We start from the raw sequence: 25,627 nt of genomic DNA on the forward strand, positions 1-25,627 counted from the left end.
GTTACTGCGCACATCCGACTGGAGAGAGTGAAGAATTTACGGATACGTCAGTGGCATGGCAGGACAGAAAAGCGGGAATGTTCAGGTACATCACAGACACTGAAAGGGTTAAGAATTATTGTGTACTGCTGTGGACTTAGGCAGATGGTGCTGCGTATTTATGGGGGGGAATAAAAAAAAATGCTGGCTTCATGGAGCTTTTCATAATTGTATTGTTGTGTTCTCCTGCTAGGTCGGTGTGAGTGGACACTTCACAAGTCAGTAACTAAGCTGATGTCACCATGAAATATGCATGTTTGTGTTGACAGTTGTCCGAGCTGTTGTCTACTCTTGCGACATTGTGGCGTCTGTTCATAACAGACAGTGAATCTGCTTGAGATTATGTTTCCTCTTCGGAAGAATGACCACATAAACACTTGCAGTGCTTCAGACGACACTTATGGAAAAGGCATTCAGCTGTACACAATGTTTTGAGTGGTTTGGGAGGTTGCAAGAGGATAAATTAGCGTTAAACGCCATCCTTATTTTTGCCGACCTTCAACCAGTTGTACCCTTGAAATTGTCAAAAAAAAATTGACAAAAAATGGAGGAGGGTCGGTGCCACACAATTCACATTATTTCAGAAGCTGCTCGTGTGAGTTGGAGTTCTTGTAAGAAAATTTAAACATGTACTTGGACGTGAGACACGTTGCCACAAGGTTTGTTCCCTGCAAGCTCAAAGAAAAAGAAAGCTAGTTTGAATTTGTGCAAGGATTTGAAAAATCATGTCAAATGTGACGCAAACCATCTGAGATCATCACGAGGGATAAAAGCTGATGCTATGGATACGACTGAAACCAAACAGGTTTCGAGCCAAAAAAGACTATCTTCATCAAGGTGTAAAAAAAGAATGCTGTAAGTATGCTTGTGTGAAGACAATGGTCATTGTTTCTTATCTTTCTTTTTTTTTGTAGTTTGTGGAATTGTGCAGCAGGAATTTGTTTCTTCTGGATAGACTGTCGATTAGCACTTTTAATTTGAGGTGTTCAGGTGATTGAGAGAGAATGTACGCAGGAAGCACCCAAGGTTGTTGAATGTGGTTGATAGGTTTCTTCGTCATGACAGTGCCCCAGCTCACACACAGCTTTGTTTGTGACATGGTATATATATAGCCTCTCAGGATAAGCTGGCGTTCCTCACCCACCAAGCTTCCTGTGATTTTTTGCTTTATTAGTATTTTTTTTTGCATCTGACAAAGAAATAATTTCAATAAAGAGATTTGCCCCACGCACAAGGTGAAGACAGCTCTGCAGGGACCCTCATTAGCATTATGTTCGAGGAGTCCCAAAGGTGCTTCACAGAGTGGGAGAAAAGGTTAGATGTATGTATTGACTCCAGAGGAGATTATTTTGAAGGGAACTAGGTGCCTTTTTTTCTGTATCAAAATTAAATGTGTCTCTTGGAAACAGACTTGTCTTTTTTAGGGGCGAGAGGTGGGGGGGTGATGGCACTCTTGTATGTGTTTGCTGAACGGTGACCTAACGCTGTGTGGCTACATCACATCCCTTCTTGGTTGAGAGAGGTATGAGCCATCCCAAAAGGTATCCTATCAGCTAGTTCTTTTCAGCACTAGCACATATTAAAACTGTATTCTTAGGTGCATGAAATTGTATACTTTGTACACTTCCTTGATACTTGGCTTTACTTAGCATGGTAGATCATTGTTGCTGTGAACCATTTGGGGGAGCTGAATGTTTACTGTAACAGGAGTTTTACTGCAAGCAGAGTTACTTCAGAATATGAACTCTGCCAACGAATTTGTCGAGGAATAGAGAAATGGAAAAATAATTTATTAGCGAATTAACTAGTGCCATGAAGTTATAAAGGCATTGATTGACAGGTGGCAAATAACTTCTGATGAACTTTGTTAATCCATGACAACCTTCAGGGGCCAAGGGTGCAAGTAAATTGGAAACTTCTTTTTTGATGGCAGCTAAAGTGAAGTTCTAATGGATGGAAAACTGGACTAGTTTGTATGCTTTTCATATTGCTTGCTTCATTAGCTTGCTGCTCAAGAAGCCATATTTGTTGTTTCTCGCATGTTCACGCAGAAAATTTAGTGCTTATTTGATTGCATTACAAGAGCATTAAATAACATAAAGTTACTTTAAAGGTATTTAATGTTTCAACATTCAGCGAGTTTACAAGTCACGTTTTTCCTAGACATTTTCTTAGTCAAACAGAGGCATGCATTGAAAAATGTTTCATTTACAATGTGTGGACAGATCTTGTTGCTTCATACAAATGGAAGTTGTTACACAAGAAGCAGTTGCAATGTCCTTGTACTATAACGACACTAGGGAGTATTGTTCTGATATGATAAACTTGTTGTGGAGATGCACCAATTTTTGCTGTCCAATGTGTCTTATGCTTATGCTTGTTCTTATCTGAAAATACTTAGGCATGATTTTCTTCTAAAATTACCATGCAACTGGTATCACAGTTAAAATAGTAGAAAATTTTCCTTTCCTGCTAACTTCTGAAGTTTATGGTAAGGTGCATGTTTTCTTTGCATTTTAGAGCTTACTATCATTATGCTAAGCAAGCGCTAACTAGCCGAACAACATGTTCTTCTGTATCATATCTATGTCTGCCACAATTACAACCATGCAAATTGCCTGCAAACTACAACTGTACTGCCTTCATGCTGGGCAGCAAACGCATGGTAGTTGTCACCAATAGCGTAGCCAGAATTTTTTTTTCGGGGGGCAGGGAGGGGGGGGGGGGGGGTGGCACAAATTTGACCGGGAATTGGAACGAGGGGGCACAGTTGCTTGGTGTGCCACCCTCTAGCTATGCCACTGGTTGTCGCTGATCTCTTTAAACAACAGCAACCTGCCTTTCAGCATAGAAAATGTCAACATTCCGAAAACAATGCCTTTTTGTGCTATTGGCAGACTTTTGTTTTTCTCTCTTCCTGGGCAGGATAGCTGGCTTAGGCACGACGGCGTGCAACCCCATGAAACACTGAAAGAGCTAAAGAGTGTCTATAATACTTTAATGGATAAGCAAAACGTTTAAAGGAAGTCTCAGTTTAAACATTATTTGAATGTACACTTCTAGAAAACCTCCTGTACCTGTGCTAATGCTATGTTATTAGATGTCTGGGAAACTTCTTGGGGGAAGTTCTTGATCATTTTTAGGCCTTTATTTACATTTGTGAATGAATTCAACATCAGTAATCACAATTAATTTATATTGGAACAAACAACAATAGCAATTTATGCGATCATAAAAAAGAAAAAAAGAAAAGCTGGGCTGAAAAAAAAAAAGCCCACCAAAGCAGCATTCAAACGTGTGAAACCTTGTGTTCCCAAGTTGCATGCCTTAACCCATGGGCCTTAGCCACTACATCATGTTGGCCCTTCTGAGCATATTGTGCTGCTCAGTGCAGGCACGCACCACTGTGTTTGTTATACGCACGGAGTCTGACGTTTGATATACTTGAGGCCATATGCGACTTCAAAAGAATAGCTGCCTGATTTCTCATAGAAAGACTAAACCTTAGACATAAACGTTGTAGCATACTACTGCAGGCCACAATAGTCCGGTCACAAAAGACGACGACGGTACGTCCAATATGCTGACGGTGCGCGAGCAGTGGAATTGGCGGAATCAGGCTTCTGCCTGATTGAGCGGGCTCGGCTAAAATATAATTTGTGTGGCACCAGACTCCAGCGTCTGTGTGGTTTTTCTTCACCCACAAATTGGCGAGTCCAGACTTCGCGTCATCGCTCTCGGCTCCGGGTGCCTCAGCCGCTTTGCTGGGCCTACCATCGCAAGGAACTCGAGCCCTGCTGTCTTCGCAGTCTGCCTTCTATGCAGACAGCTATGGCCTTGGATTTTTCCGATCAAGTACTGCCGCCAGCACCACTACCCTGTGATCGCGAGGTCTCCGCTCTCAAGCTCCCGGAGTTCTGGTCGTCGGACTCGGAACTTTGGTTCATTACCATCGAATCCTTGTTCCTTCATCACTGCTTCAGTTCGCAGTTGACCATGTTTGACCACGTCGTTGGAGCGCTTCCATCTACTACTGCTGCGATTGTTCACGATGGGCATCCCCAGATGCCCGCTTCAGCCATCTGCTTGTCAGTATTGTTGGCCTCCTTCCTCCCTGTGGGAACCATCGCTATCTATTAACCTGCATTGACAGGTTCACCAGATGGCCTGAAGCAATGCCCCTCCTTGACATAATGGCAGAGTCGATAGCTCGAGCACTCATCACACTCTGGATTAGCCGATACAGTGTCCCTTCCACCATTACAACTGACCGTGGTCGTCAATTTGACTCACCATTTGTTTGCCAATCTATCTCGGCTACTCAACATCAATCACATCAAGACTACCTCTTACCACCCTATATCCAATGGGATCATTGAATTTCACCGCGAACTGAAGGCTTCTTTCATGGCTTCGACTTTTTCTTCATCATGGATTGAGCGCCTTCCTTTTGTTATGCTTGGCATCTGCACCGCTCTTAGCAGTGACTCTTCTACCAGCGCCGCCGAGCTCACGTTTGGCACCACTCTATCAGTCTATGGCAAATTCTTCAATGACTCTTCCACTGTACCTGCTGACGTTTCAGACTACGCCTACCATCTACGCAGCGCTATGTGTACTGTCGTTCCCCCTTGACAACGACGTTCTTCCCGGCGTGTATACGTCAACCCTGGCCTTGAGAACTGCACACACATCTTTGTGCACCACAACGATGTGCGACCTCCCTTAAGGTCCCTGTATAATGGTCCATTCAAAGTACTCAAGCGTACACCTAAAAACTTTCTGTTACTCATCAACAGCGAGGAAGATATGGTCTCTGTCGACCGTCTGAAGCCTGCCTACTTGGACTCTGACGCTTTAGCCATTTTTGCTGTCACATTCCCTCCCAACCAGGCCAGTCCTACTCGTTGCGTGCATTTCGCACCACTGCCATCCGCACTTTGCCATTCGTCTAGCTCACGACTTCCTCGCTAGAAGGTGGGCCCTGTAGCGCACTACTACCATGCCACAATGGTCCGGTAATAAAAGACGACGACACGTCCAGCACTCTGACGGTGTGTGAGCAGTGAAATCGGTGGAATTCCGCCTGATTGAGCGGACTCGGCTAAAATATAATTTGTGTGATGTCAGACACCAGCGCCCATGTGGTTTTTCTTCAACCACAATGAATGCGTAGCAAAAACTGGGCATGTAAGATGAAAGAGAAGATGAGATTACTCTGTTGTCTTGACTCTTGCGTGTCCCTTTTGTGCTACAGCGCTACACATCGCATAATGCAATATCAGCTGTGGTCCGTCGGTTTGTTCTGCCTAGGTACATATACTATTACAAGGATTTTCAGCAAATGAGAAGCCTCTATATACACATATCTACACGGAGAATTGCACAAGAGCTCTGTTATCTCTATGCACACATCCTGTTATGGAAAATGTAGAATTTCCTTGCCTGCCATAATTGCATGTTTGTTTTATATATTTTTTGTCACCTCCTAGGTGGCCATGTTATGCAATTAGTGAATTCTGTTTTCCTAAGCACATTTAAATGCATGCATGTTACTTTGTGTTGAATCAAGGCAGTAAATACATTTAGAAACCAAATTAACCTTCCTGAATGTACAAAAATTGATTCACGGTCAAAAACAACAATGTCCAGTTGGACTATTCGAGGCAGATGTTTTGAAAACATATTCAAAAACCTCTTGCCACAATATGTTTATTCAACATTTTATGCCAAGATGTCTGCACACCTTTCAGTCATTTCAAGGACGCATGACAGCGCTAGTTCTGCACAAGGCCTGCAGCGAGGCCTTTATCTGTGGGGCTTACTTATCGCTCTTTTCGCACAGAAAATGCATCTGTACTGACGGTGACGTCAGTACAGATGCCCCGTCAGCCACTCTGCTGACGTGCTGAATCACGAAGTGCTTACAGCCAGTCACTGCCGATGGAGCATGTAAAATGCTTCATTGCCATCTCGTTACTCTTGCGGCACAGTTGCTTGCGTATTTTTTTTTTTTTTTTGCGGCGTGAACGACACGTCCTTCATCGCCAAGGCATACGCAAGTGTAGAAGTGAGGTGCACATAGGTGAAATCGGAAGGGAATGTCAACTTTTAGCACGTGATGACGGTAGTCTTCGACTGTAGCAGTAGCAAGTCGTTCCGATTACATAATTGCGTTTCAATTAAAGGACCCCCCCCCCCCCTCTCCTCCAGGCGTTGTCAGTTAGCTGTGATGGATACACGTCCGTACAGCCTTGTAGAAACCGAAAGTTGTGTTTACCTTTCACGAACACGTCGGCACATACCGGCACGGTGGGGAATGCACATGGGCAGCTAGATGGATGATGTCATCAAGCATCTCTCTGACTTGTTGCCCATTATCAGCCCGTTCCATCGAAAAAACTCGGTAGGGTAATTGGCTGACAGGTCGCACGTTTTCATCTTTTATGGTTCGGTTTCAGCGTTTCGTGAGCCGTTTCTGCTGACGTATCGGTACTTGCGTAGCCTGCTGATTTGCCTCGCTAGCACCAGCGTAAGATTAAGTGATTGGTTAGACATTTGTTAGTGATACAGCGATGGTTTTATGGCACGAGCACGGTCACTGACGTCGCACGGCGGCTTGTTGAAGCTGCGGTTGTTCCTTGTCCGGAACTCCGATGTCGGGAACGGCAGACAGAAAATGGGTCTGAAGTCCGACGCACACTGATCCAAAGGCTAACGCTGAGCGCAATGACTTGAGTTGGTGTTTTCCAGTGTTTCCATTGCATTTTCCATACCATGCGTCGCGCCGAGCGGTCCCAGCGGTGATGACGGCACCCCCAGTTAGGGTACGTCGCCGTCCATGCCATGTCCGAGCCCACGAAAAATGGGGAAAAGAATGTAAAATGAAATCTGTCGTTAGAAAATAGAACCTCCGATTTAATTGTTCCGTTCATCATTCCTAATTTTGAGAAGCCTTGAGCGCGGCTTGGCAGGCTCGTGTTCGTCGTGGACGTTTTAGGAACTGGGCCAGTAGGAGATTCCTTCTGGCAAAGCAACGGCGGTTATGAAGACAAGTGCCTTTAATCGATAACTTCCCGTGCGGATAGCCTTCCTGATGACCTCGGGTACTTATTGATGGCAGTGACTGCTGCGGAATGTCCGTGCTTGCGACCTTGACCGTGCAGCTTTACCCCGAGATGGCCTAGCTTCTGCTGATTTACAAATATTCGGATCGTCATGCCTATTTCCCGTAACTCTGCGCGAACGTTCTGAGAGGCAAGGTAGATATGTGGCAGAAGAAACTACTTTCACAGCAGTTGTATTGCAAAGGTTATTATTGGTAACTTGGATTGTAGCGCGAAGGGACACACACACACAGACACAGGACGAGCGCTCGTCCTGCCTCCTCCTAGTTTGTGTGTGTCTAGTCTGTGAGTGTGTGTCAAGCCATCATGATAATTTGCCACATGATCCCAGGCTGCTGTTGACTTTACCCTTTCTGTTACCACCTCATTTCTTCCTGTCTGCACCATCTTTACAAGTAATTGTATGTTCTTGTGAAAGCTTTGAATGCTTTCTTTTTTGGGGAAATTGGTTTTCTGCTCATTTTCTTGCTAGTGGGAGTGTGCACAGGCTTGATGAAATGTCTGCAACTCGCAGTGAGCTAAAATTTTATTTTCTAGGTGGCAGTTGCATTGGGAAGACACACAAGTTACACTTGTTTGCAGGGCACTAAGAATTACAGGGTGTGTTCACCATGACGAAGGGTTGTGCCGAGGGTGGTGACTAGAAATTAATGTTTGGTGTGAAGAGGTAGACGACCTGTGTACCTAAATGCACCATAATGCCTGATTAATCTGATAACCACTGTGGCCATTGGTTGATAAGCTGCCATAGTTCTCTGTGAAATAAAATACCCCTGGTTTGTGGAATCATATTTGGTCTAAATTATGATTGAGAGCAAGCATTGCAGACTGCCAGACAGAAATGAATGCTAGATATTTCAAAAACCCATTTTTGTGGAGGTTTTATAGGACAAACTTGATGTGTGTTCAACCTTAGAAAGAATCCATCGTGTCATGTGTGCAAATGTACTTGAACATCTGCACATGGTGAAATCACTTATGTAGAATTTAACTGTTTCTTCTGAATAGGCTAATTGCAAGAATATCGTAGTGAGGTTCAGTTTCTTGCTTCGACAGGGTGCTCAATAATTAGTGGATTGAAAATTTTGACTTTCACTGTTCGCCATGTTGTGCTTATCTGAGTTGCCACAATCAATATTAGAGCCACAAGCTTGCATTATTAGGAAACACTGCAGCTGTAAGGTGAAATGTCCGTCTGAGTTGCCGAAATCTTGTGTTTAGACACTGAATGTCAGTAAATTTTCTATGAGTAAACACAATGGGCAGAGATTGTGCACAAAATGTCTGTGACCAAAAAAAATATTCTTCTGTATTATACTATTAGGTTAGTAAAGCTGTTAAAGAAACCCTGCAACTCTTCAATAAACTTATAAAAAAGTGTTCTGGTTACGAAAGGGCACCATCTTTCACATTTCCTCCTACAAGAATTCTTCCAAAGGGTTATTACGTAAGCAGAGCTGTGAAGAGCTGAAAGTTGCTTTTTGTCACTTTCACAGTCTTTGTGAAGGACATGTGGTCTTTTGAGTGAAAAACTCTATGTTTTGTGCTATGTAGCCGGGCATTATTTGACTCGAAGTGTTCATGATGCTTTTACCTGGCAATTTAGGGGGTTTGTTCATTACGTTCCAAAAGTTTGTGGGGACTATTTTAATGCTCCTAGCACTGTAGGAGGCATAATGTATTTATAATTACATGACAAAGAGTAGTGTAACTGGTAGTCATTTGCCATTTGAAATATAGTTTTGTTAAAGTGACATATTTTACATGAGTGTATCAGTATGATGACTTTGCATTACACAAATTTTGTCAAGACAAAAAAAAAAAAAAAAGGAAACCACAGAAAAATAAAATAAAAAAAAATTCTGCTAAAGTGTATACTGATTCACGTTTTTACAGTTCACTGTCATACTGTGCTTGTTCAAGCCAGAACTGCAGCAAAAAAATTTGTACAGGGTGCTTCTTAAAAATATCTTTTCTGCTTTTTTTTCCCCCAGTAATAATATTCAGGAGCTGGAGCGAAAAAAGCCACTTGCTCAGTATATTCTTGATGAGCAGCTTGTGGAGTTCCAGAAGCATGAACTTCAGGAGTGGGACGGCATGGATGACGACATGTTGAAACTACTCATCTTTATCAAGTAACTGCAAAATACTTGCTTGTATCTTTTACTTGTTCATGAAAGATGCATTAGAGGAACCCTTGTGCATTAAAAAAAAAGCCTTTATTAGGAAGGAACATGGGGCAAAAAAATATCAATTTTTGAACAAAAAATGCGTTTAGAGTTTCTTGCAGTTTCATGTTCCTCAACTATTCAAGAAGGTGCCTGCCACATTTCAGCTGCATTTGCGTGTTCGTAAACCAGCAATTTGTACTTTTATGTAGGCTGGTAGCACCTCGAATTATACAGATGTTCCCGTGACCATCATTCTGGAAGTGCGTTCACGGTGTGAGGAAAAGGCCACTGTAAAGGTCATTCTCATCTTTCTTTATAAGCTCAAGCAGTGGCATGAGAGATGTGATAGGATGTGTGCAAAGACTTATGAATGAAGTCGAAAGGAAAAAAAAAATTGTGCAGTAACTGCAATGGAAGAAATACTAAAGGCACTATTTATGCAGAGGGTGTCACTTGACTACAATTAACTGCCACATGAGGCTTTGCATGGTCACCCGGTTTCCTGCGACATGCAGCTTTTGAAACCATTTCAAACCATTCCTGCAAAAGAATACAGAATGCAAGAAGAACACCCTACATATGTTTCAGGGTGGTCTTAGAGGCCACATGTAAGGTACAAATAAAATAACAATTGTGAATCTTTGAAGGCATTTTTCTCATTTTGTATATTTTAGCAATGTGAGTTTTGAAAAAGCAGTTTTTTCAACGTTACATTACACAGACTTTGTTTTAGAGAGATTTCTGCATTTAACTTTTAAGAATAACGCTACTGTGGACACAGATTTATAAGTTTTGTGTTTCTTCTTGTAGAAGACAAATTTTAATTTTGAACAGAAGATGGAAGTGCTTTTGAAAAGCCGTAACTCTGTGTCGAATTATTTTACAATAATAAAGTTTGCCATCCAATCCTGTACCATCACTATAATCATGCCTTTCAATTTTCACCAAAATTAAGCCATGGTTTGTTTGAAAAGTTCACTTTCATTGGTCATGTCCCCCCTAAAGTCTTATAGGGATGTTAGCTGAAAACAGTTGTTTGTTGTCATGATCTCTTTTATTGAGGCCCTAGAATGTTGGGAATATATGCTGCATGCTGAAAGTCATGCCATGTTAGCACCGTTGCAAAGCACTTGTTATGGGCACATTGTGCAGTCTAGGCCTTTGGTGCATTGTCCAGCAAAAAGGTATTTGTCTAGTTTGCCACACATATCGAGCATGTTGTTTCCTGACGTTTTCACAGCTTGTACTTTACATGAGCATTGATAAAGACTAAGTAGAAGGTGATGGCTGTCATAACTGATTTAAATCGATCATTTAATCCTTATGTTATAAGAATGTATAACATAAATGTATATGTACAAGAAAGAGTCCCATAGTCAATGACTGTACTGGGACTCTCAGTGAAAGTTGTACAAACCAAACTAATGCAAGCAGCAGTTCAGCAAATGCATCAATGTTGCAAAGCAAAAACAAGATGTAGTACTGGATTTTCTATATTTTTGTCTGCAGTGCAAATTTGAGCTTAAAGTAAAAATCGCTTTCATAGATAGTCCGCACCTGGTTATATAGTCTGCAGAAACGAATTTTGGCTGAAAACATCTCTTTCAGATTGTGTGCTAGCAGTATACAGTTAGTGAAATAATTTATTGTGAAGTAGTAAGATTATACATCCTCTGCTAGACTGTGTGTCTTTAGACTTTATTAGCTAGTTTCACTATGGGATCTAGCACGGTAAAATTCCAGCTGCAGTGTTGCGTCATTTTTTTTCAAGTGTTCTTACAATATTCAAAAAGCTTTATCATGTATAGTTAAACCTTTAGACAGTCCATACCATGTGGAACTTCAGCTCGCAAACATGTAGTTCACAGACTATAGTCCAGAAAATACAGTACATGAATGCATGAAGAGACAAATTAGTTAAAAGAACTGTATAAATAATTTATTGTCGAGTTGTAAGACTATACATCCTCTGCTAGACTGCATGTCTTTAGACTTTATCAGCTAGTTTCACTATGGGATAAGCATGGTAAAAAAAAATCCAGCTGCAGTATTGCCTCATTTTTTTTTCATGTGTGCTTAGAATCTTCAAAAAGTTCTATTGTGTGTAGTTAACACCTTTAGACAGTCCATACCATGTGGAACTTCAGCTCATAAACATTTATTTCACAGACCATAGTCTAGAAAATACAGTACATGAATGCATGAAGAGACAAATTAGTTAAAACAACTGTATACCAATTTAATAATACAACCAGTAATGGAAGCATGGAATTACTATGTTTTCAGTGAGTAATCTCTTAGTGAGTTTTCGAATGATGTTCATGAATAAGTAGTCCTTAACAGGCATGGTAACTTATTCTGCAACTTGCTCATTACAAAGGCTGAGGTAGACTTTCATAATTAGTGAGTACTTTAATCCCTGAAGTGTTTTGGACAAGCTTAACTCGTCAATGGCAGTAATCTCGTTTTCAAAGCGATAACTTAGCATGTCTACTTAGCTTTTCTGCTGCTACATAGACGGTTTCAGTGCCAGTGTTTGAAATCTGCAGTTATTTCACTCTTCTTTTGTTTTACTACATAGTTATCAGTATTTTTACAGCATCTCGAAAGCCGCATTGATTGTCTTCGTGTTCTACAACATAGATGGCAGCCACTTCGTCACAACTGGAGGGGCACATTTATTGCGGTCTTTGTTTTCTACTACATAGATGGCAGCACTTTGTCAGCGCTCAAAGACTGCATTTTTGGAACCATGCGCAATTTGTGCCTTTTGGCGTATTTGGAACAAGGCATCTGCCACTGACAGCTCGTGCATATGTCACGCATGCAAAAGAAAGCTGCTGCTCTACTCTGACAGTGAAAGTGAGAGTGAAAGAGGTGCACTAGAGCTTTATTCTTCGAGTGAAGAGGATGATGATAGTCTTCTCATTGCTTCTTCTACTGAAAGAGATGTTTTAGAAGGCAAAGACAACATTGACTTGGCCCGACAGTGGTGCAGCATGGATGCTGACAACCCCCCTCCATGTCCGGGGGGGTGGGAGGGTGGGGCTGTCATCCTAGAATGCACAAAAAACGTTCTTTGTTGAAGAACTTAGCTTTGCAGAATACCGCGTTTGCATGATTCTAATGTGCACCTTTCTTGGCTGAAAAGGGAGTTTAAATTTGCATGCGCATTACAATCGTAACTAATTCTACGAAGGTTGTCCATAAAATAAGCTTTTCACTGATTTTTCACAATGAAAAACATGTTTATTGGCATTGAATAATAAATTTTGGAATGCTTAGACTTTCCCCTATTTCTTGACATGATCGCCGTTGAGATCAATGCATTTTTGCATGCGATGTACCATCTTCTTTATGCCTCAATCGTAGAACTCTCCCGCTGCGCCGTGAAGGTAGCTGAAAACCTCTTCTTTCAGCTCGAGCACTCCCTTCGTGAGCATGCCTCTCCTCTTGTTTTGAATCATGCAGCGAAGGTTCTGCAATGTCTCACAGTAGCGGTCCGCATTGATTCTTGTACCGGCGGGCATGAATTTGCACAACAATAACCCCTTCCTGTCCCAAAAGACGCTCACTATCACTTTGCCGGCAGACAGTGTTTGTTTGAACTTCCGCAGCTTTGGTGACTCTGGATGTTTCTACAGACGGGATTGTTGTTTCGTTTCCGCTGTCGTATAGTGGACTCAGGTCTCGTCCCCAGTGACAACAGAGTCCAAGAATTCCTCGCCATCAGTTTCATAAGCTTGAAGAAATATGTACGCTGCTTCAACACGTTGCGGTTGGTGGTCTTCCGTAAGCATTCTTGGGACCCACCTTGCACAAACATTGACATACCCTAAATGGTCTGTCAAAATTTTGTCAATGCAGGTCTTGCTGACATCAGGGATTATCTCGCAGAGCTCCCGAACCGTCACCCTTCGATCTTTCAGGATTGTTTCTTCTACTTTCTGAAACCGATGGCTGTCCAGAATGCTGTTTGTCATGGACGTCTGTACATCCGTCTTTGAATTGTCTGCACCATTTGTGCACGTGTTGTACACTCATACACTTTTCTCCGTAGACTTCACACAGTTGGTAATGAATGTCCACCGGCGCAGTGTTTTTTGCACACAAAAAATGAATCACAGAGCGTAATTCGCACCTGGCAGGTGAAGCAAGTGGGAGCTCCACCTCTAACGGCTGCCAAGCCAAGACTGAGCGTCGCAGACAGCTCACCGGTGTGGGGACTGGGAGAGGTGAACCAAGCTACATGCCAGTGTTGCTGAATCCCGGGTAACAGCATTCCTTGCGACTGCAGCTCCTTGGGAACCTTATTTTATGGACAACCCTCGTACTTAACATGGTACGCATCGACTCAGGTTTCGTTACTTGATGTGCGCAGTAGAATCGGCACCATGTTATTTTTGGGATATGTTGGTGGTAATATACTGCACGTTACAATTGGGGGGTGCGGTAGAATCATGCAAATACAGTATTTGATATTGAAACAGGTTCAAATAAAGCATTTTTCCTTGTTTCTAACTGTACCATTTGTGGAAATGACACATACATATGTATATTGCATATTGAAGAGGTAAAATGAGTTTGCACACTTCAAACATGAGGCAAATTTGTTGAAAAAGCTTTAGAAGATTTTTCAATGGAGTGAATTTTGAAAATAAGCCATAAGAAAGGAAGGCAAAATAAGGTCACTTTTTGTCAAAATAGTAGAATGCTTGAGGAGTTAACCTTTTCGGTGTCGATTTTTTTTTCTTGGATGCTATAAAATGAGCATGATGATTTATTTTTGGTTATGCAGAAGGGAAGAAATGACACGGATAATGGCAAATGCACTCTTGGTATAATCCTCACATTCATATCTTACAAAAGGAATAAAATGTGCAGTAGCCTCAAAAACACCATTGTTCTCAGTATTTTTTATATAATGGGGCATTTAATGCGAAAGCATTGATGCCCCATTACGCAAAAATCCGGCAGCGGCAGCATTGACCGAGCGATAATATCAAAAAAGGCTGTGGTGCAGAGAGTAAGAACACGTCAAAAAGGCTCTGATTGGTGTCAGTTCTCTTAGGGGAGGTTCGTGTAAACAAAGTAAATTAATAGCTTTGAAGAGAAAATTTGGTACATTTCGGTCTGGGCGGGAATTGAACTCGGACCTCCGGGGTGCGAGACGAGCACGCTGATGTCACGATGGCTCCATGGTTCTGGCTGACTAAAGGTGTGCCTAGTGCATGTGTTATTGCACACATCACGTCGCAGCCAACTAACTGACTAATGGTGTGGCCTAGTGCATGTGTCATTGGGCACGTGACGCCGCAGCCAATGGGGGAGAGGTAGCACCATGTCATTAGTGTATAAAGTGAGTGCACTGCCACCCACTAGAAAACATAAGTCCAAAACATTTCTCTAAAGGGACTATAATGCACATGTTAGCAGTCTTTATTGTCTCTGCCAAATTTTTTTCGAACTCAGCCAGACAAAGCAAAGAGAGCAACAGATGAAAGAGATATGACAGAGAACAGAGACATCCTGGAGAAAGTACACTGAAAAAAGCAGTACCCTCGTCACTGGAAAGGAGCTGCAACATACCGAAGGCAGTGGCAGACGAAAAAAAAACAAATTCTATAAACATGACAGATGGCAGAAATATGCAAGAGTGGTGGCTTTGCGCTATGGTGCGAATATTTGAACGGAGAATCACTGCCATAGTGGTGTACAAAGTCCAGCCGCCATGCCTTGCACCTGCAAATGTGCATGCTCTGCGTGGTGCAACCATGCCCGTGAAGGGACACGTTACAACGCTGATAACATAAACCTGGACTGACAAAACCCAGAGAGAGAAGAAAATCTGCTTCTAGAAATATGTAACAGATTGTAGAACAACCTCGAAACTTCCCGACTTTGTATTACTGTGCACATCCAAGTGGAGAATGTGTGGGTGCATCAGTGACGTGGTGGGACAGAAACACAAATGTACCAATACGTCCGTGACACTGAAAGGCCTAAAAGGGTACTGACATGATATGTTTAACTATTCATTTTCTTTACACACCAAGTCTTGATATACACACCGTTTGCTGGTCATTGACAAGATATACAATTGCTTTACTATGACTTTACCTGGCCAGACAGTTTTCCGTCAAACCGTTGACTATACCAAGGAATGACACATTGTTGAGGCCAGTAATGTAATGAGAACCCAACAAAATTCCAGGTGGGTAGTGTCCAAGTTTCTCGGGTGATTTAATAAACACCATGAATAGTTTGTCTTAATCAGCAAATGGTTATTATAACACCACTTAGTTACACTACCTAGGAAAGGTCAAGTTTTTATATTAAGGTGCTAATACATGTAGCAGATAAAGAGACATTTGTATCACGACCGTAAATATACACTGAGCATTGTTTGTATGATAGAGCATTCACATCATGTTTGAGAAATGTGCATTTATGTATATAGGAATCGAAATGAGGCCCTATAGCCCATGGGACGTGTTGTGGGCTTGGCCGAGAAGTAGACTATTGTCCAGAATACAAAGCAAGAAAGAACTGATTTTTTATTCTCCCACCTGCGTGCCTCGAGGAGCTCGAGCATGGTGCAGGATTATGGTGAAGTGGAGCTGCAAGTGAGGAATATGAAGGAGCTGCTCTAGAGCCCCCCCCCCCCCCATAGAGTGAAAAGAGAGAGAGAGAGACAAAAAACCCCCAAACAACAACAAAACAGGTCTATCACTGGGGACACCGGAATGGGTCCCAGCTAGCCTCTTTTCGAGGAGATTGTCCTGGCACCACAGTGAAAGTACAGGCAGAGGTGTCGCGTGGCGCTGATGTGAGCACTGCATTTGACGTTAAAGGGATGGACAATCGCTCAGAACATGAATCGAGGCAACCCCGCTGAGGGAATGATTCCCTATCGTAATGGCTAAAACCCATATTTTTTCTCATTACATGTGCATTTATATTTTTAATTCATCACTAAAAGTCACAAAAGACCTTTGGCACCCCGTGAGGCAAAAACATGAAGATGCGTAAGAGGTCCACCATGTAACCTACTAGTGTAAGCGGTTCCTGGTCTTTTTATTAGTATTGAAATGCAGTCTACTTTTCATTATTATAAGCTTTTCTTGACTTACAATGTGCAGGTAAGCCTTCGTTTGTAGTGAGCAGAAAAGTACTGTTGCCTTCGCCTTCATTTTCGATGAGTTGGCTTGGCTCATCTATCGACAGAACAACGATGAGGGGGCCAGCCAGCCATGACGTAGGCGTGTACTTGGGGAAAAATGCGGTACTAATATAAGAAATGTCTGTACAACAACTCAAACTTATTGTTAAAATGTAGATGGTTAACCACAGTTACACTCACTCCGGTGAAAGCAGAATGATGAGCAGCTTTCACAGTTTGCGAGGCGGGCTATCGACATTGCTCTCACTTCTCAGTGTCGCTGGAGGAGGGACTCTTACTTTTTAGAGGCTGCTCAGATTGAAAATTTCTCCTTACTAAATTTTCACGCACTTTTATAAGTAACTGCTGCAGATGTAGACACTACTGAGTGTGAGCTTGCATTGCGCCATAAAAAACTAAATCCTTAAAATCGGTTGTCAGTCCCTTTAATGCTGGCTTGACGCGATCAAGTGCCACAACCTCATCACAACCATTAAAATGTATTGTAAGCGTTATCTCGGTGGAGAACAACGAATGGGTTGCATAACGTGGCGCGAGGGACGGTTGAATGCGTTATCGGTGGATGAAAATGTGGCTCGACGTGGTGAGGTCTTTGCTCACAAATATGTCTTGAGTGGAAGGCATCCGTGCAGGGGTTGGTCGCAGTCGCTGAAAAAAGATCGCCACCCAAGCACTCCGTACAGATGGTTAACCAGTGAAGGTGAAACATGCGGCTCCATGCGGCCCCGTCATTGGGTTAATCCCGATGATATATTAACCTGTGGCTTGGTAGGCTGCTGGATCCTTGGTACGCAGTTGCTGCTTGCATTCAGCTGCACGAGCCTGTTCTTGTGCCCGGGCTGCAGCATCAGCATGGCGTAGACAAGCTCGTTCCTGGTTCTGCTCGCGGCGTTATTTATCGAAAGCTGCCTGCTCCTCAGTAGTACGTATGACGCGTGGCCTACCCATTTCAGAGCTAGAGAAACTGCTGCGCGCACACTCGGCTGCGATGGAGAGCAACGATGTCACTACTGGTGCAGCCAATCGCGTGCCTCTCTTTTTTTTTTTTTCGCAGGCGCATGGGGTTGTGCTGGAGTTTTCGGCATACAGGCAATAGAAGGACAGATGAATCGGCTAGCCATATACAGCTTCGCTGTAAATGTAGCCTCAGCTGTTCCACATAGTCCTGCAGGTTAAGCGGTGGCAAAGACCGTAGGCGGTGAGCGGTGGCAAGTCGTAGGCTCGTGCCGTAAACCATCCCTGCTTTCGTGCGCCCGAGGTCCTCCTTAAATGCAGAGCGAATGCCAAGGAGGACGAGGGGAAGTTTGTCGACCCAGCGGGCACTGGCATCGCGTGCTGTGAGGGCAGCTTTGAGCTGATGATGCAGCCGCTCCAGCATTGGCGGACGGATGATAGGCCGTCGTGTGGATAAGACGGATGCCTAGGAGGTTTGTCAGCTCGCGGAACAGGCAGCATTCAAATTGATGTCCAGAGTTGATGGTGATGGTGCTTGGACAGCCAAAATGGGAAATCCAGCCATTGATAAATGTTGATGCCACGGTAGCTGTAAGGATGTCTTGTAGTGGGAATGCTTCTGGCCAGCGAGTACACCGGTCCATACAAGTGAAGATGTATCGGGTATTATGGGATGGAGGAAGAGGACCAATGATGTTAACGTGCACCTAGTCGAAATGTGCGTCCTGTAGGCGAAAAGGTATCGATGGCTTTGTGTGTCGTGTAATCATCGTGCGCTGGCACTGGAGGCAGTCACGTGCCCACCAGCGGAGGTCAGAGTTGATGCTCAGCCACATGAAGCGCGAGGTGAGGAGGCACTGTGTAGCAGGAACTCTGGGGTGGCTGGCAGTGTGCAACATCTCATTCGTTGACGAAGATGCACTGGCACGAATGGGCGCGAGCAGCCAGTCGACGCCTCACATATTGCCACGTGGTGGTGACGTTAAGAACACAGTAGCAATACTGTGAAAGGCAAAACTAGATTTTATTAGGCGAACCTGTGGCCACAAAACAGGCTACACTTACAGCACAACGAAAGCGGCGAACACAGTCGGCGATCGTCGAAAAATCTGATCAGCGGGTCAAGCGCGTCGGCTTTTAAAGAACAGTCGTCGAATGTTCCAGACTAATCGGTCGGACCCGCGTGCCTTCCACAAAGTTCTACACCATTCGCGTCAGGTGATGAAATCAGATAACATAAGGTTCGGCGACAACAGACAGCGGATAGAAGCATCGATAACTTTCCAGAAACTTCGGATACATGCAGGCGCGTCCCACGCTGTGCGATTACATTTGTTATGCGGCGAAACGTGGTTGCCCGATAAAGATAAGCACACGTGTCAATATGATGGTGCCCGAGGAGAAGGAGAGCGGCATGTCACAGAGTATGAGCAACGTGGACATAGAGCATAGCTCAGCCAGCTCGCTATCACACTGTTGCACTGCCGTGATCTTGAAGTCCAACATACTTTTTGAAATGGCATCGACATGTGAAAAGGAATCTGCGGCAGTGTTGACAGGACCTTCAATGTAACACAAATCAACCGTGTACTCGGAGATGAAATTCAGGCTGCAAATCTCCTTCAAAGTGTACCTTGCATGGTTTCCATGAAAAGCATATGTGAGGGGCTTATGGTCGAAGAAAAAATCTTTCCCTCTAGGATGTATCTGAAGTGTTGCATGGCCAGATAAACAGCAAGAAGCTTGCGGCTGAATGTGCTGTAGCGCGTCTCCATGGGTTTCAACTTTTGCGAGAAAACTGGAGGGGACACCAAAAGTTGGTACTGCTGGAGAACAGTGCCCATCGCAGTGGAGGAAGCGGCTGCGACGAGACATGTCAGTGCTTGAGGCAGAGGATGTACGAGGAGCACTACATCAGCGAGAGTGTTCTTGGCAGCTGCGTGCACTCCAGTGACATAGTAGGAGATGGTGCACGCTTGAAAGGTCAGTAAGGGGAAGAATGATCTGTGCAATCTTGGGCAAGAAACGACTGTGGAAGTTCAAAAGGCCAAGAAACTATCGCAGCTTTCGTATCGACATTAGGCTTGAAACCGCTCACAGAGTGAGTGAGTGAGAACTTTATTTCGAATCGGAACGATTTGCGTCCGGAAAGTTAGTGGGCTGGGGCACCCGCCAAGGTTACGGCCAAGAGTTCTTGTCCCCTGGCGGCTTCCTTGGCTCACTGGACTGCCTAGAGTTGGTCTTCCAGGTTCGAGCGGAGCTGCGCGGCCTACTATCTTGCTCGGATGCTGTTGGTTGAGCTCTCGCTCTCATTATTGTGTATGAGTACCGCTTGCAGAGCCTGTACTTTTTTATTCAACGCTTGGGTGCCCTCACGTCTTAAACGGTGGCCAAGGAATCCAATGTCATCAACGCCGAAAACTTATTTGTCTGGGTTAACAACGATACTGTGTTCCTGAAGCTGTGAAAATATTGTGTGCAGATGGGAAACATGCTGTTCACGAGATGAACTTGCAACCAGTAGGTTGTCAATTAGGCATACACAAAATCAAGTCCGCGAGTAACTTCGTTGGTAAATTGCTGAAATGTTTCTGTGTGGTGTTTCTGAGCCTGAACGGCATGTGCACATACTCAGGGGCCAAACGGCAAGACAGTGGCGGTGTTCAGAATATCAGCAGGCTCTACCGGAATCTGATGGTGGGCCTTAACCAAATCAATTTTGCTGTAGATGATCGTGCCAGCAAGAGAGGCTGTAAAGTCATGTATGTGTGGTAGCGAATAGCGATTGGGCGCGCTGCGGGCATTGAGAGTGCGGTAGTCGCCGTATGGACTTCAGTTGCTGGGGTCACGCTTTGGAACCATGTGGAGACCAGACGACCAGCTGCTCGAGGATAGAGGAATGATCCCTAATTGAAGCATATGGTCAATCTCTCAATGTGCGAAGGCAAGTCACTCACCAGCAAGTCGCTGTGGTCGGCAAAAAACTGGAGGTCCCGTGGTGGTGATGATTTGACGGGTCACAGTGTTGCGAACTGGAAGCTCCAGGTTATTTGGCCGGGTGATGGCGGGGAAATTGGCGAGAATCGAGGTGAAAGTCGTCGAAGGCACGTGTGGGGCTGTCTCTGTGGTGGAAGTGACTGGCGCAAGAAGTCCTTGAACAGACACGCTTGTCATAGTGTCTATGAGACGACGTGAGTGTAGATTGATGCCGTGGCCGAAAGCGCTGCGGAAGTCTGCCCCCAGAATGGCCAAATGCGTATTGGCGACTATAAACACCCACTGAAAAGTGCGCTTTAGGCCGAGGTCAAGTGCGAGGGAACATTGTCTCTAAGTGCAAGTTTTGAAGTTGTTGACCACTTGGAAGTGCTAGGAAAATCGCAGAATGTTGACCGTCAGTATGTGTAGCGGGGATGACACTGACCTCGGCACTTGTGTCAACCAAGAAACGGTGACCGACGAGCTTGTCACTGATGTGAAAGAGGCGGCTTGTTGATGTGCAGCAGTCATGGGCCACCATCAGTGACTCGCTGTTGAGTTTCCCTACCAGCAGCAAAGACTACGACACAGGCGTGCGCTGGCACCAAAGTTGTGATGGTACCAGCAGTAACCATCACCATACAATCTTGACCTTGAATGTGAGCAGTGGTTGTCGTCGAGCTGAAGAGTGACGGCGTTGACAAAGCCAAAATTGTACCGCAGTGATCTGCTTAGCGAGCTCATCAATCTTCGCTTCCAACCACGTCTGATAGGTCTCAAGATTCGAAGGTGGAATTTCAGTTGTTGTCACCACGACAGTGCTTGTGCTGGTATAATCTGTGACGCGGTCAGCAAGGTCCGCAAGCTTTTCCAGTGGCAAATTAAGTGCTGTGGCTAATGCCACTCCAACATTTTGCGGCTAGCACTGCAGAAATGGCTCACAAAAATTCGGCTGTCCCTGTCCTGCCCGCAGCCATTCAGGAGTTGTCGCATGTCACAAAGCAGCTGTGACGGGCGCCTGTTGCCGAGTTCTTCCATATTGAGCAGCCGTTGAAGGCGCCTGCGCTCAGAAGGAGCCTTGCGTGCAAGCACAACTGCCTTGAAATGGTCATACGATGTGTTTGGATGGGCAGCAGCGATAACATCACTGAACTCACTAGTGTTACGTCTCAAAACGGTGATGAGCATTTCTTGGATGCTTCCTACGAGGCAGCCGTTTCATCAGCACCCGCCCAGATGACGATGAGGCCCAATATAGACTGTGACGCGCAAACAAAGGAGCTCACTTCAAGGTGACAACAACTACCACCCTCCGTAGAATCAGTAACTACCGCGAAGACCACTGTGCACTGAACTCTGACTGTCACAGAGAGCCCACTAATTGATGAAAGGGGGCCAACGTCAAGGACTATCGTGGGAACTGCGTCGACTTCATTTTCCCAGATTACCATGTGGTTGCGACGTATGCGGGGGCAGTGGTGCACCATAAAAGGCGGTGTCCGGCGGGACGGTGCGATGTCATGGGGGGGATTTGCGAACGGTTCAACGATTATGATTGGCCGAGACACAGTCGTCAGATTCCTTAGTTTAGTCACCTAGAGAAGACGATTGCTTTAAAAGCGGACACCTTTAGTGCATTGAGTGTGTCCTGACGTGTCTTGATGTGTGCTCAGACAAGTAGTGAGCACAGACATTTAAATTGCTCCTACATGGAGTGGGCTTCCATATCTGGGGCCAATGTAAATAATGTAAAATAAACCCTTTTCTTTTGCTCCTACTCCCGAATGTACTCATCTCTGTGCCTGGAGGATTCCTGGCGTAAATGCTACCCTGAGCCACAACACCAGCCTCTTCGGGCAAGAGGGCCGAGAGTACAGGCAGGTACTTTATGAATGGCGATGCGCCGAAGGTCGAAAGCAGCTTCCACCTGGGTAAACCACATGGCAAGGTAATGTGGCCATAATTGTGGTAGTTGTAGCTGGACCACCGAGACACTTTCCAAGGCCGCAGCTGTTGTCTCGTTTCTCGCTGGGTGCACGATACCTGTACTGGTGGCAGCCATATCACCTACCGTGCCGCTGCCTGACGATTCCAAGGGTGCAGCATCGATGCCCAAAGGTTGTGTGTTTAGATTACGTCCATGTTAGCTTGCTATAAAGACCGAAACGAGGCCCTATAGTCCATGGAATGTGTCATGGTATAGGCCGACAGGTAGATGACCGTCCAGAATAGAAAGCAAGAAAGAACTGTTTTTTATTCTCCAAGTACGTGCTTCGAGCAGCCCGAGCATGGCGCAGGAGCTTGGCAGGTGAGGTTGTTACCGTGGAAAATGAAGAAGCCGCTATAATGTACAAAACTTGCTAGTTTATTTCTCATTTGTGGCAAGCTGTTGTTGACTTAGCAATGAAAGCATCATTTTCTGCAATGTATGGGAGGGCCAATTCAAAAGTTTCTGGAAATGGGTTACACTGGTTCGGTGAAGAGTAGTACAGGCATGGCCACTGTTAGCAGGAACGCGGGAGCCCATGGCAGTGCTTCGTGGAGTGTCACCACTGGCGAATCGAGAATGTCTTGCGGTGCAGCCGCAATCAAGGTGTTAGGGGAAGTACCTATCACATTGTCAGCTATGGTTCCTCCCCTTCACTGTCTCTGTTGGTATCTCGATTGCCTGCATTTGTGGCTCTGAGTTATCAACTCTGCATGCAGGCACACAATTTGGATGACGCACCAGTTGCTCTGATTGTGCCTGCACCTTTGATTGTGCCTGCACCGCAAGACTTCACGAGGAGCCAGTGGTGGCATTCTGCAGAGCACTGCTGTGGGATGCTGTGTGCCTGCTAGTAGTGGCCACACCTTTACATTAGCGGTGCATACAAAAACATAAACAAAAATATATTGTGCAACATTCTTACAGTAGAAGGCCTTGTGAAAGGGCACTATACAGTTTCTAACAGAAATATACTGGGCTAATCCAGTTTCAGGTAACGTAGAAATGACTAAATAATGATGCAGCAGTAGATGTCTAGAAGGGTGTGCACCATGGTTATCCACTGTCCATACTTCTGTTGCTGATACATTATAAGCATAAAAAAGGGGCTGGAGCCAAGTAAGTTAGACTGTTATCTTTTATGTATGCAAGATGAGGGGCGGGGGGCTGGAGCAGTGTCTTTAATGTTTAATGTGCATGGACAATATTGTTTTGTTAGAGGATAGTTGGGGCCATGGCGGCCGCATTTCGATGGGGGCGAAATGTGAAAACAACCGTGTACTTAGATTTAGGTGCACGTTAAAGAGCCCCATGTGGTCGAAATTTCTGGAGTCCCCCACTACGGCGTGCCTCATAATCAGAAAGTGGTTTTGGCACGTAAAACTCCATAAAAATAAAAAAAGAAATAAAAAGGGATAGTTGGAAAGATATTCAGCTTCTTGCAGACATAAGGGGAGAGGAGGGTGAAGCTCTGTAATTTAAATCTACTGTAAAGAAGGCTTCGTAGTGTTTAATGGTGTGACTGCGATTGGATAGTCGTAGTGCAGGAAAATGATATACCAAGGATATGTGTACACAAATACCTAGGAGTATTTAGAGTGCTATGGGAGGATGTAATTATAGGTGTATGTAATGGTTTTTGTGCTTGCGTTTGTTAACTTGGTGCTGTGCTTTTAAAATCTGAAGTGCAGTTGGGATTGGAGAATAATAAGAGGAAATAGTGCTGATTTGGCGGTGTAGTGCTGAGTTTGTACTATAGAAAAGCCACAAATGAAGCATTACAAGGAGACGGGGGCTGAGCATCCTTCGAAGTGCGTGAGACTCAAAACCTACTTTGAAAGATGACTGAGGATTGAGAACAAAAATAGATAGGTGACTAGGTTATTTGGGTACCTGTGTAGGAAAAATATTGACTCAGAATGCACAGAAAGACCATGAAACTAAACAGTAAGTAAGTATTACACTAACGTTATGGACAGTGGCAGAGAAAAGGGTGCTAAAAACAGTAATTCTGAGATGCATAAAGAATATACTGAAAAGGTGCAAAGGAGATGAAGTCAGTTATGACATTATATCGGACAGCAAAGGATGAAATCGGAAGGAATAAGCTCCGTGGTAATTCAAAGGGCAGTGCCCTGTTGTTTGAAGCCAAATCAGGTTGTCTGAGAATGTGGAGTTACAGGAGAAAATTTCTAGATCGCAATTTGTGCATAGCGTGTGAAAATAGTTCAGAAACCATTGAACACATTCTGGTAGAATGTCACAATATCCATCCAGTGATAAATGTTGGAGTAGTTAGGCTACCTGAGGCCTTGCGATTTAAGGACAGTAGTGGAAATGTAAATTTGTGGAACCAACTGGAAGATTGGTGACACAAAGGAAGAGGAAGCATGCAATGATGCAAACTTCCCGTTTTGTATGACGTAGCTTAGGGTACAAAATTTTAAATGAATATTTACATATAGCAGCAAAGTTAGAAAAAGCTTGGTGGCATGTACTACCGCCCTGATTCAAAGGGGACACTTGCAGCATCATCAAGATGATATTGCGCTATTCTGGATGTTTTTGCTGTTAAGCATGTTCATTCACACTTCACACTTCTATAATGGTATGTTGATGGTGTTTCATGTTGATCATAATGAGCGAGATAAAAGAGCAACGAATTTGTGTGAAGTTTTATTTCTGACTGGGAAAGACGCCAGTGGTGACCTATCGAATGCTGTGGCAAGTATTTGGAGATAAAGTTGTGGTCCACAGCCAAGCTTATGAATGGCTCAGCCGACTCGGGAATGGCAGAACGGCCTTGGAAGATGAGGACCACTCCGTATGCCATCCAACTCGAATGACCAATACAGACGGGGCAAATGCCCATAAAACTATTTATGAAGGTCACCACTTTACCATCCACAAGATTTTTGAAGCTCTTGAGTATCATACAGAACCGGTGGCCAAATTTTGACCAAAGAATTGCCTATATTACTGTGAAATTACATACCAGGCATGCATAGTATTCGGTGACATGCTCATGACAGGAAATTGTAAAATAACGGACATGTTTGTTTGTAGTATGTTTCGGACCTTAGGATAAGCAGTGTAGCTGAATTGTGGGCACTTTAATTCTTGTAATGAACAAAACAGGGTAAGGCATAGTCATCGGGTACCATTCTCAGCTACATTTTAAGAAAATTTT

The 25,627-nt window shown here is 44.2% G+C and overlaps 1 protein-coding gene across 2 annotated transcripts in view; it reads left to right on the plus strand.

Moving 5' to 3' along the window:
* Nucleotides 1–25,627, plus strand: part of LOC126547910 (putative helicase MOV-10) — a 115,097-nt gene that overhangs the window by 25,704 nt on the left and 63,766 nt on the right. For both annotated transcript variants that reach the window (XM_050195958.3, XM_055063754.2), the window contains exon 4: nt 9,161–9,301. In XM_050195958.3, the coding sequence (XP_050051915.1) occupies nt 9,161–9,301 (141 nt within the window). The remainder of the gene's footprint in view (nt 1–9,160; nt 9,302–25,627) is intronic.

Source organism: Dermacentor andersoni, chromosome 1 (assembly GCF_023375885.2).
Source record: "Dermacentor andersoni chromosome 1, qqDerAnde1_hic_scaffold, whole genome shotgun sequence".
NCBI classification, from domain to species: Eukaryota; Metazoa; Arthropoda; class Arachnida; order Ixodida; family Ixodidae; genus Dermacentor; species Dermacentor andersoni.